The 20104-nt window shown below is 42.5% G+C and overlaps 1 protein-coding gene across 4 annotated transcripts in view; it reads left to right on the forward strand.

Annotated features, from left to right (window-relative positions):
• Positions 1–19634, forward strand: part of WIPF1 (WAS/WASL interacting protein family member 1) — a 550722-nt gene extending 531088 nt beyond the window's left edge. For all 4 annotated transcript variants that reach the window (XM_078681536.1, XM_078681535.1, XM_078681538.1 and 1 more), the window contains 2 exons: positions 1297–1410; positions 18044–19634. In XM_078681536.1, coding sequence (XP_078537662.1) covers positions 1297–1410; positions 18044–18099 — 170 coding nt within the window. In that variant the 3' untranslated portion in view covers positions 18100–19634. The remainder of the gene's footprint in view (positions 1–1296; positions 1411–18043) is intronic.
• The last annotated feature ends 470 nt before the right edge of the window (positions 19635–20104 follow it).

The following is a 20104-nucleotide window of genomic DNA, read 5'->3' on the forward strand; positions in this document are numbered from 1 at the left end:
ATTGAACACCAGCTGGGGGTCATCGGCATAGTTGAAAGTTATGGCAGGGCTGTTCCGTAGGGACGTAATCAAGGGTTGCATGTATAGATTGAAAAGAAGAGGTGATAAAGCAGAGCCCTGGGGGACCCCAAAGGTCAGTTGGGTTTTCTCTGCTGAGAAATTAGCCAGACGGACAGCCTGGAGATGCTTATAAAGAAAGGAGGAAATCCATTTAAGGGCCAGACCCTGGATGCCGGCATTGCTGATACGGTCGATCAAAAGTTCATGATTGACCGTGTCAAAAGCAGCCGAGAGATCTAACAGCACCAGGGCCTGGGTGATGTTTTTATCTGCTCCTCTCCTGAGCTCATCCATGACTGCCAAGATCACTGTCTTCGTGGAGTGTGCTGGCCTGAAGACAGCCTGCTGGGGGTCGAGAAACTGGGAGTCCTCAATAAATGAGCTGAGGCAGGTCGTAACATGAGCCTCAAGTATCTTACCAAGATAAGGGAGCAGGGAAATAGGACACGGACGTTTCTCAGCATCGAAGGATCGGCATTGTTTTTTTTTAATATTGGAATGATTATGGCACTTTTAAAGGTATCCGGGACAATGCCCAGTTGGAGGGAGTTATTGAGAAGTAAAAGTGGTGGATGAGGGCAAGCAAGAAAGACCTCTTTAAGAATATGGGGGCGGGGGCAACAGTGTATTTTGAAAAGTTAGGCAAAGAAGTGTTGACTATTTGCCGAAACATAACCAACTGTTCTAAACATTTGATGCAAAGTATTTATGCCAACATCTACGAATAAGCTACATTCGAACCTGATTGGTGCCCAGAGCGCTAGTTTTATACCAGTTCTTGCAGTGATTTTTGGTTATTTCACATTATGAAAATCTACATTTGAAAATAAACGATGTACTGTCCGAACTCGCAAAAATATGTCCTACATACTGATCATACACAGCTCACCGTGCACCTTTCCCTACTGCGTGCAACATTTGACTTCTTGGAGATCCAGTCACTTCACACTGCATGAATCAGTTTAAAGCATTGGTATTCCATGGTATAGACAAATGTATCTCTTCGGCTCGTGCACACTCCCACTTCCTGATGTCACTGAAGATCCCCATACTTGATATTATAATGATCTGCATTATCATTTGTCCTTGCCCCACAACCCGGGGTGTAATATTGTTCCTTCTCTGCAGTAAGTGTCCTATCGGCTTCTGTCATCCATTCTCCTGTTCTCTTTGTGATGCCACGACCTTGTAGTTGGTGCCTAATGTTCTGAACTGAAATGTGTCTTCTCTTCTCAGATGACTGGGAAAACAGATTTTCATTCCATCCAGTGTCTGATTTTCCACCTCCAGAGCCATTTGTGCCACTGAACAAAAGTTATCCCAGCAAACTGATGAGAAATGAAAACAGGGGTAAGTTGCAAAAAATTGTACATAAGATTTCTTTCAGAAATATATCAGAGAAACAATATATTTACAAGTATAGGTTTTATGTATTAGTAGATACAAGTTGTGCCTACATTGTAGTATTGAATGACTACACTCACAACATCAGTAATTCTTTGTGAGTGCCTTTATTTAATTATTAATTTGTTCTGAAAGTACATTAAATTGTTTCTCCCTAAATAAAGACCACGGATCAGAGGACACCCAGAGATGCTCTTGATACTGTTTCCTCCCACTTTCTCCACGCGGCCCTCCCCTAACTCTCCGCTTGAGAAGGGGGTGGATGAGGTTGAGTTTTCCTCTCATTGTATATGTAGAATGTTGCATAAAAGAAGGTGTAGGATGCAATGTATGTTAACTATGGTTAACTCTCAGCCAGTGCAGCTCGAAAATAACAGGATCAAATGTGTGTTATTGGTATGCGTGCCTTTCACGTCTTAACGGATTCAAGTAAAAAAAAAAAGTGAAGAAAGCATTGGGCCCAGAAAGTGTAAAATGTACCCGTAGGATAATCCATCAAGACTGTGAGCTTCGTATCTTCAGAATTTGAGGAGAAAGATCATATAATCTTCCAGCTCATGAAGTTATAGGTGATGGGGGACGCCATGAGGGGATGTCAAAGTGGTGTCTTAGATCACTGCTTGGGTGGCCCCAGCTCTCTTGGAGACCCAGGTTCTCAGATCCACTGTGTGAGAGGTTCTGGCAGGCAGAGGCAATCCCACATGTATTCCCCGAGATAATAACAGTACCCGAACCCCAGGATAAGAAGAAAAAGACTCCCCATCCAAACCAGCAAACATTCAACATTCTTGCACACATCTCATGCACAACTTTGAAACACGGGGGTGCGCCTATCTGGATGCCTCCTGGCTTCACATCACATCATCCAGGCGGCATTCAGGAAAATATAAACCAATTTCAACAGAGGAACCAATAATGAACATGTGAAACTTATTGCCTATTTATTGGATTATGCCAGTTATACATTACCTAGCCACCTCATCGACTAAGTCAATGTCAAATAATTTCGTCGGACGTGCCAGGTGTAACCAAAGGAAGAGAGTCCTTGGAGTTGAGAGTCGAGAGCGAGGCATGGTCAGCGGCAGTGTATTTCATTTTGCTATCTCTCCGAACTGAAGAAGGGCCAGATCTCGCTCCACTGACAGCCGCCACCACCTCCATTTCTCGTGGACGTTGTTGTAACGCATGGAAGTGAGAGAGGATTGCACTAGTTCCATTTTTCGCCCTCTTCCTCAGTGGTCTCTGGGTCTTCTTCCGGTGAGCAACGATCATGTTGTCTGCTTGTCTGGGCAGGCTCTCAATCAAATCCCTCAACAGAGGAGGCGAGGTGAAAAAGTGCACTTCCTTATTATGAGTTACTTGAAGCCTGGCAAGGAATAGTATAGCGCAGTGGTTCCCAAACTTTTGACTCCTGAGGACCCCCACTGAATCACTACTGGAAGCCGGGGACCCCCAAGCAATTTGTACAATTTCAATTAAAAAAAATTAAAACAGTAATTCGCAAAAAATACACAAACAAGTACACACCAAACAAATATTTGCATTACTAAAGCTTTTATTATTTTAGATTGAAAAATATGCAAAAATCAAAACATTTTAATGGAAAGGATGGTGCTGCACCTCAGCTACTAACTTTTCAATGTTTGGTTTTATTTCAGAAAGTTGAATCCTTAGGTCAGATTCAACATTTTGCAAGCGATTTCTGCACTTATTTTTAAGGTACATAAGATTAAGATTTGAGAAAGCCTTCTCACATAAATATGTGGTGGGGAAAGGAAGTAAAACCTTAAGTGCCTTGTACGATAATTCAGGGTAATCTGTTCGTACATGCAGCCAAAAATTTGTCAGACTCAGAGACTTATCCTTGAATTGAAGTTTAAGTGCACTATCTGTAGCGATTTCAATCAAACAGTTTTCTTCAGATGGGGTCAGCCCCATTAAATGGTCAATATCTACATTAAAAGGATCTTTAATCCAGTTTTTGCTCTCATCTGGAAGTAGAAAGTACTGGCGAAAACTACACAGCATATCTTGGATATGCTGGATAAAAAGTTCTAAGACTTTGTTCGATAATTCGTCATCAGCAGATTCCAAGAATGTCTTCAGGTTCTGAAAAGAATCAAAATTTATTTGTGATAAGCGACGAGTCCATAAGTCTAACTTTTTTATCATTGCCTCAATCTTGTCTTCAACATTAAAAATTGTGATACCTACTCCTTGCATACTCAAATTGAGTGCATTTAAATGGGTGAAGATGTCTGCCATATATGCCAGCATAGCTAGCCAAGTATAGTCATGTAAACGCTCATGAAGTGGAAATGGAGATTCCAGTTCAGTGCAGAAAAGTCTGATTTCATCTCTTAATTCAAAAAGCTGAGACAAAACTCTACCACGAGACAGCCATCTTTATTAGTTCTTCAGCAATTGTATGAGGTTTTCCAGCTTCTGCTATGAGCATGGACACTTCATATGAAGCTTTCAAAGCCTTTTCATTAACAGATCCTGTTGCAGTTTTCTTAATTTTGTTTCTACTTTTTAGGAGCTCTTGCTCTTTATTCTTGAAGAATTCTATGGATTTAGTTGCATGTTCTTTATGCTTAGTTTCCAAGTGTCTTCGTAATTTAGAAGGTTTCATGGCCTCATTTGACAACATTTCATAACATAGCACACATTGCGGTTGCAGTTCATGTTCTGAACCTGCAAAACAAACAAGATGATGGATGGAATGTTGCACAATGGCAAAACATTCACCCCCAGTCACAGATCTGGGTTTAATCAATCGTTATTTTGCTCAAGCCACCCCAGTTCAAACATGGCCATATGCAAATCAATCTTGACCCTGTGCCTCATGGGAACAGTCCAGCCCGAACTGCCAAGCCATGTCTTTCCTGGACCGGAATCAAACATCCTAGTACCGGTTTCTGGCTGTCAGCCGTCTTCAGCCAGGATAGCTTGACTCCAGTGGCGCAGTGAGCACGGGACCCACGTCTGGGCATACCCTTCCCACATAGGGTGAACAGCAAAACAAACAAGATGATGGACGGAATGTTGCACAATGGCAAAACATTCACCCCCAGTCACAGATCTGGGTTTAATCCATCGTTATTTTGCTCACCAAGCCACCCCAGTTCAAACATGGCCATATGCAACCTGAACATGTGAAACCCATTAGTAAATATTCACCATCGTATCTGCGACACTTCCTTTTCTTTTCACTTAAATCACTTTGTTTTGAACAGGATGGCCCATCATTGATTTCCTCAGTGGCTTTCCGCTTAAGGTTAAGCCAGCGATCCATTTTTCTTATGTTTGGGATACAAATGACAAGTCTATTTCACAACAGGTTATGGAATCAATTTCTGTGAACCCAAAAATAAATGGAGAAACACGAGGCTAATGGAGGCGAGAGAGCGCTTACTGACAAATAAAAGACCGTGGTATAAATGTGGGAAATTTCAAATTACACATTTGCGACCCGGGTCTTGGATGCGTAGTATGAGAAATGGCGATTCTTTCATTGTCGCAGCTTCTTTTTGTCCCTTGTGCTCATGTGCTTAAAGACGATTATAATAAACACAAACTCTCTCCGTACCATTTTTCCACAAACTGTATTGGAAAACACAAAGTTCACAATTTGTCAATGAGACCTTACTTAGAAATAAAATGTAGGTCCTTCTAATTGCAATGTTTGACTATTTTTGAAAATCCTGACCGTAGAAATCTTTCTGTCTACGAACGACAATATTGCACAATATTGCACATATTCATATGTAGCAACAACCTACTAACATGACCCATGCCCAGTCCCCATCACGGGCGTAACACAAGCCCCTGAAGCCCTTGTGGGCAAGGGAGTCCCAAACCTTCCGAAGATCCATGCTTCCCCTGCCCCCCTGCTCAAGGCCAGGAACAGCAGCCAAGGGATGTATGACGTTACAACGCATACTTTTACCATGCATACCTTTACAACGTGGTTTTTACATCGCAAACCTTTACAACGCATAGCGCTTAGAGGTGCTGGATAGTGGTAAGTATAATTTTCTATTCCAACTCCAGTCCCCGTGGACACTAGGGAAGGTGTTGGATAGAAAATTAAACTTATTCCCTATCCTAGAGCGCCCCCCAGCGCAATGCGTTGTAATGGTTTGCGTTGTAATGCCTGCATTGTAATGGTAGTGCGTGGTAAAAGTTTCGTTGTAAACATTGTTTACCGCAGCCAAGTATCACGCATCAGAAGTGTACCATTGCAGTGGCTCGGGGACTCGCAAGTGAGTGCTGCAACCAGCCAAGTGTGTACAGTGTGTATTAATTTGGTAATGCGAAGATCTGACCATCGACACATTGGTTTTGCACTCTCTTCAGTGCTCTTTGGGCAAGATAATCCGCAACTTCATTCATATAAACTGACTGCCAATGTATTTGTTTTTAAAAAATGGGTGGCAGTGATTTCATATTGGGCTCCCGAATGAGAGTGTGAATGCAGTAGTTCTGAAGCGCCTTTGCGTCTTTTAAATTATTGTTATGCTGCGTGTGTCAGACTGGCCTGTAGGGCAACCCGCAGATAGAGAGACAGAACTGTGCTCATAGTTGTTGAATGTCACTCCTAATTACAGCGAAATTATGAAAATGTCACACATTAGCAATTTGAAACCTTGGCATCTATGGCCAGTTCATATCTGGGCATCACACGGGAGACTCCTCTGCTCCTATCACATTCCGCTGAGTGCAGTACAAGGGCATTATTTTGCATTACGACGCAGCTGTGCTGTTTTCCATTTTCTGAACAGCACCAACGTTTTGCAGATTGTTGATATGGGGTGCTCTGCTGTTATGACTTGGATTCATCTGGCCAGTTTGGGTTCGGTGAGTAAGAGGTATTACTCCTGCCACCATCATGGGTCGCATGCACGCTCCCAGGTAAGCGGGGCATGAGGTTTGTGAATGTACCTTGAAGGGGCCACCGAACAGCGACTGGAGAACCGCCTCATGAGAGCGGTATCGGACAGCGAGCAGCGTGGAAAGGGGTTTTGGTTTGCGGGTGGGGAGGTGTGGGACTGAGGCAGCTAGCAGAGCAGAAAATAAAAAAGTAATATAGCCACTTTATTACCATTTTATATTTCACTTTTGCTGTGCCCGCACCAGGGAGGGGGCGACGCTCTTCTGCCCAGATGGAGTAGCCACCTTTGCTTCCTGCACAACACAATCCTTAGAAGCATTTGAGAAATAACAAGGAGAAATAGAGATATCCCTCCTTGTTGCAGCATTTTGGCCCATCCCCAGGTTTACAAACCTTTGTAAATCTGGAAATACTCCAAAATCTCTTGGTGGATGCACAGAAAATGGCATGTATGGAAATGTAACATAACGCAGAGCAAGCAGCTGTCTTGCATCACATATCTTTACAAAGCCACGCATGTCCACGCAAATCAGGCCTTGTGTGGCTTTGCAAATTTTAATGAAACCTTTGCATTGCCCTTGCGTGACCCAAGGACCACTCGGATACTTCATAAATATGGGCCTTATTGTGCAGGCTAAACATTAAGGGGCAGATTTACAATAAGTGTCTGCTGGCTTTACAGCGCTTGCTATAATGAGCTCTCAATGTAGACTTGATGCTTCTCACCGCGCTTGTGCATTTTCTTCATGATAAACCCACGTGTAAATGTGCAATAATGATCATTAACTCATTAACACCGGGGACACTTGGGAGATGTCAGCTTTCCCACGTGTGGTGTGAGCATCTTGTTCCACAGGCTTGCTCTCAGTCCTATTACTGACTGTTGCACTTTTTAAAGGGAGAGAGAAGGTATGTGAAGCGCTCTGATACCTACGGGTAAAGCTAGCGCTATATAACACTTTTAAAATTAAAATAAAATTAGGCCACAGGGAAGTCCCCACCACAACGTTTACAAAAGTGCTATTCTTAACCTCTGACTCTCAGCTGGATCAAACTGAGCAAGGCCTGAATGTGAAGAAAGTGGTTGTCTGTGGAAACTGCTACAGTGCATCAATCCTGAAGCCATGAAATCGTAGGCCTTCGTTATATTAATTTATAGTCAAGTGTGCAGCAGATGAAAAGACAAGAAGTAAAGGGGAAGGGTCACCAGTAAATAAGATTGTACCTGGAAATATACAGTCACTAATGGGTATGGTTTAAGAAGCTTTTGCAGTCAGCGAAAGGAAAAGATTAAAATCAGTGAATCATTTTAACTTCAGGGCAGTTGTGACAAGCGCACTTATTTACAAATATATTTACTCATCTGGTATGCTGTAGTCCTGAGTGGATGCATCACAGATTTTGGACTGTTTTTAAATACACACACTCAAACCCGCACAGACAAATTAAATAATTACATGCAGTTCCAGCCTTCAATGCTCTTCAATCTCGCCACGCAGCTGCTTTCAGGGCACATGGGGACAGATAGCAAAATGCCCTGGGCCTGGTCACAAACAGAACAGGAAACGCACCCACTGCTGTGCGAGCTCGACGTCAGGTGATGGGCAGAAGTAAAGAACACAATTTAAGGGCAATCACCCTTCAGCTTGCACCTATAGCTGAAGGGTGATTGGCCAGATTTCACTGCAGTCTTGCCGCCCAGGCCCCAGGCGCCAGCAACATTCACACCTCAAGTGCTGTGCGCCTGGGGGCCAGATTGTATTGCAATCTTGCCGCCCAGGCGGCAAGTACATTCACACCTCATGAGCGTTTCGTTTTTATACCAACGTTAGGCACTCAAGTCCTGCGGACCCCCTGGGAATGTGTCACGGACCCCTGGGGGTCCGCGGACCACACTTTGGGAAACGCTGGTATAGCGTATGCTATACTAAGTTTTCTGAGTCACTTTTTAGCTTCTGTGAACAAGGCCCTCTGTTTTTGGACTTTCCTGGTGAAGTCTGGAAAGATCATCACTCTGTGGTTCTCCACCATAATGTCCGTTCTGAGGTGTACCTGGTTGAGGATATCATCTTGATCCTTGAAGTGTAGCAATTTAGCTACTACAGGTCTGGGGCCCTCTCCCAGCAATGGAGGGGACGCTTGCTCTCGGTGCGCACGTTGAGGTCCTTAGAAGGGGCAGTAGCGGCTACTCCTGGACGGGGTGGTGGGGTCAATTCACAAAAAACTCACTTAGCTTACAACGGCCGCCCACCACCTCCCCTGCGTCCTCTCCATCTTCCAGTCCTGGCTGGCAGCAGGAAGCAAACAGGCTCCCCTGAGCCAATCACAGTGCTGAAATGCAGCATTGTGATTAGTCTGAGCGCCATAGATCGGCGCTCAGACTCGAACAGGGAGCCTGTGCATGTTCCGAACCAGGATGTGTAATGCAGCCTGGTAAGAAAATGCAAAGTGCGCTTGAACTGTTTGTTCGGCCCAAACGGGCCGGCTAAACAGTTTATGCGCGTTTTGGGAGTGCACAGTACTCCTACCCTGCTCTGGCCTGGCCAGCCCCTCCCGCCCCACACAGGCCACTGACTGCATGCAATCGGAAAAAAATGACAATAAAGATACGTTATTGTCATTTTATTTTTCCTATTTCCGCCTTAGCGGAGGAGCTACCGCTGAACTGAGAAGGGGGAGAGGCCCTCTGGAGCTATCTCATTGTGGAGCCATTGCTCTTGTCATGTTCGCTCCTGGACCTTCAATGAGCTCTGGCAGTCTGACAATCCAATGATTGTTAATTCTGGCTCTGTTTTAAGCATCCTCCACTCGAATTTCCAATTTCTTTACTTTGCCTTCCATGTTTGACACCCATTCGTGCATGGATGCCATCTCGGGGGTTGGGTGGGGGGTATATCTTCCAAGGTGTGCTCTGTGGTGGTGACCATCTCTGCCATCCTTCGGTGGTCATCCCTCAACAACCTTGGGCCTGTCACCATGGGATCTATTTTTCGTTCAAGTCAGGGCTGCTACTCCACGTAGGCGGAGGAACGTCGCCCCTTTGCTTTCTCGCATAACGAGAAGCAGAAACATAAAATGGTATTTTAAATACCATTTTATATTTCTGCTTCTCGCACTGCGAGAAAGCCGAAAGGTGTGACTGGTTGGGAGCGGGCGGGTGGGCGTTCCTGCTCCAGGAAGGGGAGGAGTGGCTTGCCCACTGTTATGGGCGCTGACTGTTTGGTCGCCCCCCAACCCCCGTTGCACAGATGGGCATCAGTATCTAAGTATTCACTTTTCAGGCTTAGGTGGTAGCGAGAGATGGGGTCCCCACACATTTTAGTTAAGCCCCCAGTATCAGTTGGCACTCCCACCTTCAGAGCCCTTCCCCAATGCACCAACACAGGAATAATGAAAGTCTGTCAGCTGATGAGCTGCAGCCTAGCCATACCACTCATTTACTGTTCTGCTTAGCTGCAGGGCTGTGTGTGTCATGAACCAACACACTATCCAGGCCACATGATGCTTCGGCATGCTGCTGTGTCATACTCTTCATGGATATCCAGTGAGCTGTGCTCCTTTCATGCATCACCAACACAGCTTCATGATTCTATTTGCTTGCCAGGGCAGCCCCAACACAGTGGTGGGGTACTGATTTGGTGAGCAGGAAAACAAGTGGGTTAATGCCTAGGGTATGTAGGAGTCTCATCGGGGCACTGGAAGTACCATGGCTGGAAGTACCATGTCGCCCAGAGCTTTATTCCAGTCCAAGTAGGCGTGATGATTTTGTTTTCCTCTGTATGATGCAGGGTAATATAGAATCTCCTCCAGCAAGACACATCGCTCTGTCGGGGTCCCGCAGTGCAGACTGGGCCCTTCTAGGAGTGATCTCAGTCCCCTTGTGAAATTAGGCAATCACAAAGCATGGCTTGGTGGTGTAGATGGGAGAAGCTGGCTCTGCAAGCCCCAGCACCATACCCCTAGGGATCACCCTAGGGGTATGAAGGAGCAAATGTGATACTCTGCTACAAGTTGTGAGGAGCAAATGTGATACTCTGCTACAGTCACTATATGTTTTGTATGTATATCAATGGAACCTGCCTTTATGAAAGAACTGACACAAACCAACTTTGAGGACATGCAGGAACTGAGATACACACCTGCTTGTTTTTAACATTGTGGGTAGCATGTTAAAATCGGATACCAGTTAGTAGCCCAGCCCTACTTAATTTGACTATCTTAGGGCTTCCCGCTGTACACACGATCTATTTTGACACATCATATCAACTTTCCCCACTACACAGCATACCTATCAAGAGTCCTTTCGAAAATAGGGCTATCTGAGGATTCCTTCCAGTTCTAGCAGAAAAACCCCATGATTAAGCATGCCACACTAAGAAGACGAGAGTAGTACATCATCCTTTAGGAACAACTTCCCAGAGTTTGTCAAAACATATAGTGGTATTTCTTTTTTGGGATAAATGCTTTGCTATCCATTGCCCAAACAGAGCACTTTGCTCAGCCAAATTGCTACTTTTGTCTGGGTCTAGAATTTCCAGATCCAGGCTGGCATGGCGGACTTACTTTGTGTTTCCCTCTTCTCTCTGGAATACGTTGCCTTTACACATAAAATCCGTTCATCGCCGTTCTCTTTTAGGAAGGATCTTAAAACAAAGTTATTCTCCCACCTATAGTTGATTTTGGTCCATCTTTATATTTTGCCACCAAGAAATTCGGGAACGTCAGTGTGCTTTACCAAGTCCTTGTTTACATAACATAACCTTAGCTAGGAGAACTGTACGTTTCTTAGTAACTTTGAGCACCCTGTTAAACTCGACAGGAGAGAGGTTGAATCTGAAAGTCAAAAGGGTAAAGAGAGCCAGCAGCTAGCTGCCACCAGAGGTGATTGACTTCAGCGGACTATCCCACCATAGGCCCAACTCTCCAGCAGATGAAGTACTGCATGGTTAACTGTTGAATGCCACTGTCAGATCTAAATTAATTGGTGCTCCTCATCACCAGTTACAGTTCAGAGGTCACCAACAAGGGACACCAAGATTGAACTTGTTACTTGGAGAGCGAGTGCCTCACATGGAAATCTAGACACATGGCTACCAAACTCTGATTTTACCAAAATATCACATGATTTGCAGTGCTTAGTCCTAATGCTGCGATACTTAGAATGAAAGGTCCGCCTTCTGGTGCTATTTACAAGCCCTCTGCGAAAAATAAAAGAAAGGAGAAGCCTGAGTAGAAGTGGAAAGAAATACAGATCCAAACAAACTATGGCACTACCATTTTGAGACACATTTTGAATTCTACTCTGCGGAGAGCAGAACATTTTAGCACATCTATCTACTTTAACTACAAATGAAGATGTCCAAGGAACTCAACACCCAGACTGAAAAAGGTAGCATGCTGCAGCACACAACCTCCACCAGCTGGACTGGAAGAAGGTGATGTTACTAAAATTCATTCAACTTCTGAAATCCCTAAAAATCAAGCCAGAGTCAGTTGCTTGGAAGTTCTTTTTTCATCCAAGGGCATAAACGAAAGTGAACGTACACATTATGCAATAAAGTACTGCAGAAAAGACATTGTGGCCCATACTCCTTCAAAACAAGCGGCTTAATAGAGCACCGATGTGTCTTAATCCCCAATAAGTATTGTACAGGTAAAGCGCCAGAGTCGGCAGCAGGGAGAGGTGGTTCCATGTCCATGGTGACAATACTTACAACATATTGCAGAAAATGCAAGAAGATTCTGTGCTTTAGCAAGGAAAACTGGTGAGACATCTTTCTAATGGGGCTGATGCACAGAAATTGCATTGTGTTACTTCTGTTTCTAGACTAGCACATATAAATTAACAAGAGTCCAGTTTATTTGCTGCTGCAGACTCTCCAAAATTACAATACAATGGTATCATTTGAAAAGGAGACATTCATATATTTGTAGGTAACTGAAGGTGATTTGCTTGGCTCAAATGGAATTTGCCCCATCTTTGATGGGAAAGGTAGTTCTGCTCAGGATGGCAAATAGGACAACCAAATTGTATATAGTCAGTCACAGAGGAGCATATTTAATATCACTTTATAAGATTTTGACAGCTATTTTTCGCTGGGCAGAGAAATTCTTTGGATCTCTATCTGTAGCTCATATTAAAGGTGTGCAGAATTCCCTCCCATGACAAAGGCCTGGCCTCAGAGTTTAGCCTACTGTAACACGAATAGTGATCTGTACGTGGACCTGAACACCACCCCCTCTTCACAACCCCTGGATGGGCTGGTCCCCACAGGAATGGGGTGACACACTACAAGGTCGGCATACGCCTCTCAGATGCACCCATTCTTATATATATTTTATCTTACGGGGGTTGGACTCAACCTTCTCAGATTATAGATGAATATTGTGGGGTTGGAAAGCATTGCCTGGGTGTTCTGGTTACATAGATAGTCAGTTACTGATGCAAAGCCGGTTGGAAGGTGGGGGAGACGATCTCGGCAAATGTATTCAATGTTCACTGTATGATTCAACGTGGAGTTACTTACTGCGGTGCGGTAGTGTACTACATATCTGAATGCTGAGACTTTTTGTATTTTGGAAATGGAAAATAAAGTTTAAAAAAAAAGGTGTGCAGAATTTATTAGCAGAAATACTCAGCAGAAAGTGTCCATCTTCTCAAGAGTCCTTATTATGTCACAAGATTTGTATGAGGTGGTCACACCAGTTTTAGACATTTTTGTAGACCAACGGAACTCCCTTTTTCCAAGCTTCTGTTCAATGGTTCAGGAAGAGCGGGCTAGGGAGATAAATGCATTCTCATGTCGATGGTCTTGGTAAATCCTTTTTGCATTTTCACCATTTCCTCTGGGTGCAAAATAAAGTGTTAACTTGAATAAAACTGTCTAAGGGATACCGAACTGGATTTAATGTGATGGTTCCCTTGGCAGAGTTAAAAACCATGAGAAGGGGCTATCCTAAAGCTCAATGGATCATGATAGCCTTAACGTGTATGTGCAGTCAGGTCGACAAGTTTCACACCTATAGATCCCACCGGATCCTTGGCTTTTCTTCATGACCTAGAAGATCCCTACCCCACACCTAGGGAGTGATGTGTAGTTCCAGGTAATGCACAATAGGAAAAATACCTTATTATATGATTATCCAACCTAGATAAAGCATAGAAAGAATTATATAACCAGTTTTCATAATATTTATAAATCGGTGCTTCTCATATAGCACACTGACTGCTCAATTCTCTCCATGGTAGACATACTCATGCTTTAAAAAGGGCTCTTAAGAGTTGCTGCAAAGTGGAGGATGTTCATACATACATACAGAAGGCCAGGCAAGTGAACACTTGCTGAAGAGCAACAACCGACCTATGGAGAACGTTCTAACCTGTGTGACCACCTTTACCTCTAATTCCAACTGCACACAAGGCATCCTCATGAAGCACTGGCTATTTTACACTCATGGTCCCTGGAAATTTCACGACCCCGCTTCTCCTTTAAGTGTACCCAGAATTTTAAAGACTTCTTGATACACACCAAGACGAGAACCACACTCATACCAAAACAGAATTCCTTTTAAACTCTACCTTCTGTCATGGGTCTTTACCCATTTGGTTCTTGTTGTGTTTGCCACTTGACCAGATGTACCAAAGAGATCCAACTTTGCCTGGGGCAGATTTGTTCACAAAGGAGTCACACTAATTGTATTACCAAGAATTGTGTCTATCTTATAACCTGCCCCTGTGACCTGCAATATGTGGGAATGACCACTACACCGGTAAAAACTAGAAGGATGGAATACCGCAGCAATATCCACTTCAAACGCAACACCATAACAAATCTGTCCATTTCTGCGATTCCAATCATACATCTGATGATCTGAGGTGGACTATCTTGGGAACCAACCACCTATGGAGTAGTTTGACCCTCTTTAGAAGAGAATTACAATAGGTGTTCTGCCTCTCTACCAACACTTAGTGTCTAAATGATGATATACCGCGGTGTGAATTGTAACCATTTGCAGTTCACCCTGTTACTACCTATCACAGAGGATATATGTACTGTTAGGCTACTGCCCCCTTCGCATTAATTTATGATTCAACTTTTCAACATCTCATGCTGGCTAATGCCAACATATCTCCCTCAAGTGTTTCTCTATTATTGTAGACATTGCCTCTATGTTGTAAGCCTCCCTGGCAAGGGGATAGCTCAAATAACCTATGGAAGCATCATCTCTTGCCTTAAAAGTGATTTGTCTGGTTAACCGACCCTCACAGCAACTTCCTTATGTTTGGGAATTGTCACGAGCATGGACCTGGTACCATCCGGGACCCTTTATCATCTGGTTGGGCCTCATGTTCTGGTGGGCTTCCTTACCCGGACTGTGTAGGAGTATAATTATTAGTTCAATATTGCAGCTGCATTCATCTTTTTGGGGGGGACCCACAGACAGTTCATCATTCCTCCATGCATGCGTAAGCAGGTTACCGCCACGTCAGTGAACTCTGTACCTTTAACTGGTTCGCATGCACACAACGGACCTCAGTTGTTTGAAGAGCTTCTCATAACTATGTAACTAGATATTTCCAGGCCTAAACATACAAGAACAAGTAAGTAGTTTCCCTTTAGGTATCTTCTTCCACACTCAGCCAACAATCAAACTGTCATATGCAAACCAAACATCTCCCTCCCTTAATACACTAATCCTTCAAAGAGGCAATTGAACCATATAAAACAAGGAATAGCAGGAACCTCCGTTTTAAACAAAAATATTTTCATTCATTTATTCTTCTTAAAAAGGGTTTTGGGTTTCTGGAAAAAACAAAATCCCTATACAGTACAACACATTTCTATTAAAAACATTTGTAGAAATAAAAAGAAACAATCAAAAACACATCCTAAGAAAGAGAGTATAAAAAAAGTAGACAAATACAATATGTCTTCAAGTATTACACATCCTTCATGTGACAGAATCCAGGGCACGGAGTTCAGTAATTGTGCAATTGATACTCTTCACCGTGACTTGTGTTGACAGATTGCGTATAAATATAAAGACGGATCCCCATCACACCAGATAATTGGTTCCGGGCAGCACCGCCCACCTACTACAGGATGTCCGAGGCTGAGGCAGTTATTGACAACATCTTGTTCCAATTACAGGGGATGGTTAAACTTTAAATACTGCTCACTCGCCTTCTTGCATTCCCGTTCCAGATGAGCAGAGGTGTGGTAGTTCTCTGGTGCTTTCTGCTTAGGACCTCGTGAGCACATAACATACCTCCGGAGCAATTCTTACTCCTTAATGCTGATACTTCTTTACTGTGTTTTGACGGTTTTGTGCAGCAGTGCACTACCTATTACTTTTGACCTAAGGGGCCTGACCGATTGATTAAAAACGGTAAGATCCCTGTTCTTGTCTATGAAGACTTCACTACCTTATATCTGTTCTGTCATTTTTTGTACGTCTCAAATCCATGTTGCTTGTTTTTTAAACGCATGTCCACTTGCCTGGCTTGCTGTATGTATGAACACCCTCCACTTTGCTGCAACTTTGAGCATCCTTTTTAAAGCACGAGTATGTCTACCATGAGGAGACTTGAGCAATCAGTGTGGTACATGAGAAGCACCAATTGACAAATGTTATAAAAGCTGGTTTTGTAATATCTTTCTATGTTTTAGCTAGGTTGGACAATCATATAACAAGGTACTTTCATATTTGAAAGTACCTGGCACTATACATCACTCCATAGGTGTGGAGTAGGGATCTTCTATGTCCAGAAGAAAGGCTGAAGAACTGGTGGGACCGATAGGTGTGAAACTTGCCGACTTGACTGCACATATACGTTAAGGCTATCTTGGTCCATGAGCCCTTATAATAGCCCCTTTTCATTGTTTTTAACTCTGCCAAGGGAACCATCACAATAAAACCAGTTTGGTATGCCTTTGACCATTTTAATTCATTTTGCACATTATTTTGCATTTACTCTACCCTACACATTTCACACTGTCCTGCATCATTACGGCTTAAAACTAGAAAGAACTCCAATAAAGATCCTTTTTGCATTGCAGTGCTGACCTGACGAGGAGCCCGCCCTATGATGAAGCATGATATCCATTTGGATGTGTGAGGAAACTAAGAAATAATGACTAGGATCCCTGTGGGTTCTCCAACCTAGCCTCTTTCCTTTTCTTTCTTCTACAGGAACAGTACTGTTGTAATTTCTGTATATTTATATATTTACTTCTTTGTTTAGCATTTTCTGTAAATTGCGTAGTTGGTATTTCCGAGCTGTTTTTCCCCACCTTTGTATCATAATTCCATGCCCCATCAAACTGTTTGTTGGGAGCACCTGTTAACGTGAATAAACCTTCTTACCTAAATCATATCATGGAGTTCTTTGGGCTTCCATTTTAACATTTACCTTCTTGATTTAGCTTGAGTATTCCTCATCTGTTATGTCTGAAATGAGAAAGCTAACGGTGTCATTATCCTTTTTATATCTACTTTGATGTTTGACACGTTTTGTATTCGAGCTAATGTTTTTCCATATGGAAAAAATTATTTTCAAAAAGCCAGTTAGGAGTAAGTTTAGAACCTGGTTTTCTTTCCCTCAACAAACAGAAAGGAGAGCAACCTGTCACAGTGTTGGGAGTAGTATGATAGGACCATAGCATATTCTTAGTAGATTGAACTATGGGTGTAGTAGATACCATAGCTAACTGTAAGGCTATTTATTACCTTTGTAATGCTTGTGGTTTAAGTGATAATACTAGGAGTACTTGAAGGGCCCCTTTACAACCAGTGGAAGTTCCTATTAAAGCGTGGGAAAAATTGGGGTTAGGCATAATTGGCCCTTTACAAGTGACAGGAATGCAGGAGAAATTTATTCTTTTTTTAGTAGATTATTTTTCGAAGAGGATTACTGTCAAGTTTGTAAAACCTATTGATACAAAAACTCTTATTTGTTTCTTGTCTGAAGTTTTCACAGGTGAAGGAGTACAACTAGTTTTAGAAGAAATTAGGAATGTTCTCCAAAGTTTAGCCCTTAAACATGTGACAACCCCTTTATACTATCCTTGTGCCAATGGGTTGGTGGAACATAGTAATAGGATGATTAAGGAAGCCTTAAAGTTAGCTATTGTATCTACTAAACCCTTAGTTCAATCTATTAACAATGTGCTGTGGTCCTATCATACTACTCCCAACACTATTACAGGTTTCTGTCCTTTGTTTGTTGAGGGGAAGGAAAACCGGTTCCAAACTTGCTCCTAACTGGCTTTTTGAAACTAATTCTTTCCAGATGGAAAAACATGTTTTGGATTGGTATAGGTGAGTGGACTGCCCGTCTTTGGGAGGTTGGATTCCTCATCTGTAGTGATTGAAACATGGAAGAATGGACATAGAGTAAGAGAATTATAGGCAAGTAATTCAAGCATTTGTTGACATTGTCGATAGAGGGCAGGTTTCTCTAGTGAGAAATGGTCCTTTCCCAAAACTTTTTAAACAGTAATAAAGTGCATATGTACTATCTATCTACATGTCTACACATATAATACAAAGTGATCCGCACTCTTAACAGGTATACAAAACAGGGCAGACACAGAATTCGTTCTGCAACTTCATATGTGTTCATAGAATAATGCAATTGTATTCATGACAAAAGTGTACATAATGCTCTTTTTCTTTTAGGTAGCTCCGGCAGGAAAGAAAGAGGAGCTCCCCCACTGCCACCTATACCAAGGTGAAATGGGTGCCAAATCTTATTTGGATTGCTGCTGTCACTTTTGTGTCTGTGCAAAACTTACTATGCAAAAGTGGTTGAAATCCACCAACCTAGCTTTATCACTTTTTATGAACCATGTGAACTGTTTGAAAATCTATTTCCCAAATTTCAACTCATGTTGTCATAGTTCATATATTTGTTAATTTGCTAGATTACACAGCCAGCTAGGTCTTTGTGGATCTTAAATTCCAGGATCCAATTCAATGAAAGATGTACACTGAGTCCTGAAGCTGGGTTTAAGAACGTCTGTTTAAAAAACCATTGTTAAAACAGATTATTGCATAATGTACTATTTTTGATGCCCAGTGGTTCGGACCGAGCTGCCCCTTTCCAGTTAAGAAAGTCAATTGGCTTCAAAGTTTAGGATGCCTTGTAATAGCTGCATGTTTATCGCATTCCTAGCCATTCGCTGCTTGTTTGCTGACTTCCAAAGGGCTATTGAAGCCACATTTTAAAAGAACTTGAGGATATTTATGCGAAGACTATCTTTTCTGCTGTGCAGAGAAAATCTCAATGACAAAGGGCCTGTTGGCACCGTGCAACATGGAAATGTGTACTTTTTGTGCTGGTATGGTATTACTGTAGCTAAAGTAATATCCATGGGATCCTCAGTAATCCTCAACAAGAAGCTGATTTTCTGCTCTTGCCGTGCCTTTATTATTTCTTTTTTACAAAGCCATGCTACTTTTTTGTCATTATCTGATTGTTTCTTACTTTTTTCTTTTTTTATGCCAAAATACATGTAGAGGGAAATGCACTTACCCCATTTGAGTGTAAAACTACCATTTATGTAAACTTAACTTGTACTGTAGACCAGTCATCAACTTTTACCGCATTATAATGTTGGATTACTTGTTGTGTGTTAATGTCTAAATGTAGTACATACAAAGGCTTGAACAAACAAAGGCAATTAAAGATATTTCTAAATGTCTTTGTACAAATGTGGCACTATAGGAGAATCAAATTTAAACAACAGCTTTAGAATAATAGCTACATATTTCATTATCAATAAATAAATTATATAATTATACAGAAATACGTCTGATGGTACCAAAAAGTTTGGTGTCATAAGAAATTAAAAACTAAACTTAGATGACAGTCACACTGGCTGTTCTCCGCTTTACTTCATTTTGCGCCTCATAAACTCATAGGTACACACAACATACCCAGATACAGGTAGCAGAGTTTTGCTTCCTTCTCCTACATACCACTTTTCAGCAGCTTGACTCTGAATTATGTTTTCCCCTTGGAGGGTCTGCACTTGCTGAGGTATTAGCAGTACCTCAAGATGTCCCGGGCAGCAGCCGTTTGTGTATTTCATCTCTCTGCTTGTTTTGCAGCAGGGAGGTTTGATGGCATAATGAACTAAATGCAGCATTTTAGCACAAAAGTTACTATATGTATTTAAATTTGCAGTAAAATTGCCAAAAAAATACTAAAAATGCATTGCTCTGTTTAACATTTTTTATCCAAATAAATCTTTATAATAATGTGAAACATTTGTATCGATCTCTTTATTTCCTCTCTTCAAGGAATATGGCAACATTATCACGTAGTTGTGGCTGACCCCGCCTCTGAAACACACTTCCTGTTTTAAATAGAGCCTTTGAGGTTGCACTTTGTGCTGACACAGGTTGGGTGGAAGAACTTTGAGACATCATAAAGTAGATTTGGTAAGCTGTGGTCGCTTTCATTGAAAATACCTGATACTTTCAAACCCACCACTAGCCTTCATAAGTAAACCAGCTGGGCAGAAACACTAAATCCCAACGCCGCCAAGTTACAATCCCAGGTCCGATTGGACCTGCAGAGATGGAAGCATTATCCTATCTCGTGGCTTGGACGGATAGCTGCTATCTAAATGACGATTTTACCTAAGATACTATGTCTTCCACACCCTTCCCCTGCGACCCCCTATAGGCTGGATAAAATGCATGCAATCTGAGCTTTCATCTTTCATTTGGCAA

This window comes from Lissotriton helveticus, chromosome 3_1, assembly GCF_964261635.1.
Source record: "Lissotriton helveticus chromosome 3_1, aLisHel1.1, whole genome shotgun sequence".
Taxonomy (NCBI): domain Eukaryota; kingdom Metazoa; phylum Chordata; class Amphibia; order Caudata; family Salamandridae; genus Lissotriton; species Lissotriton helveticus.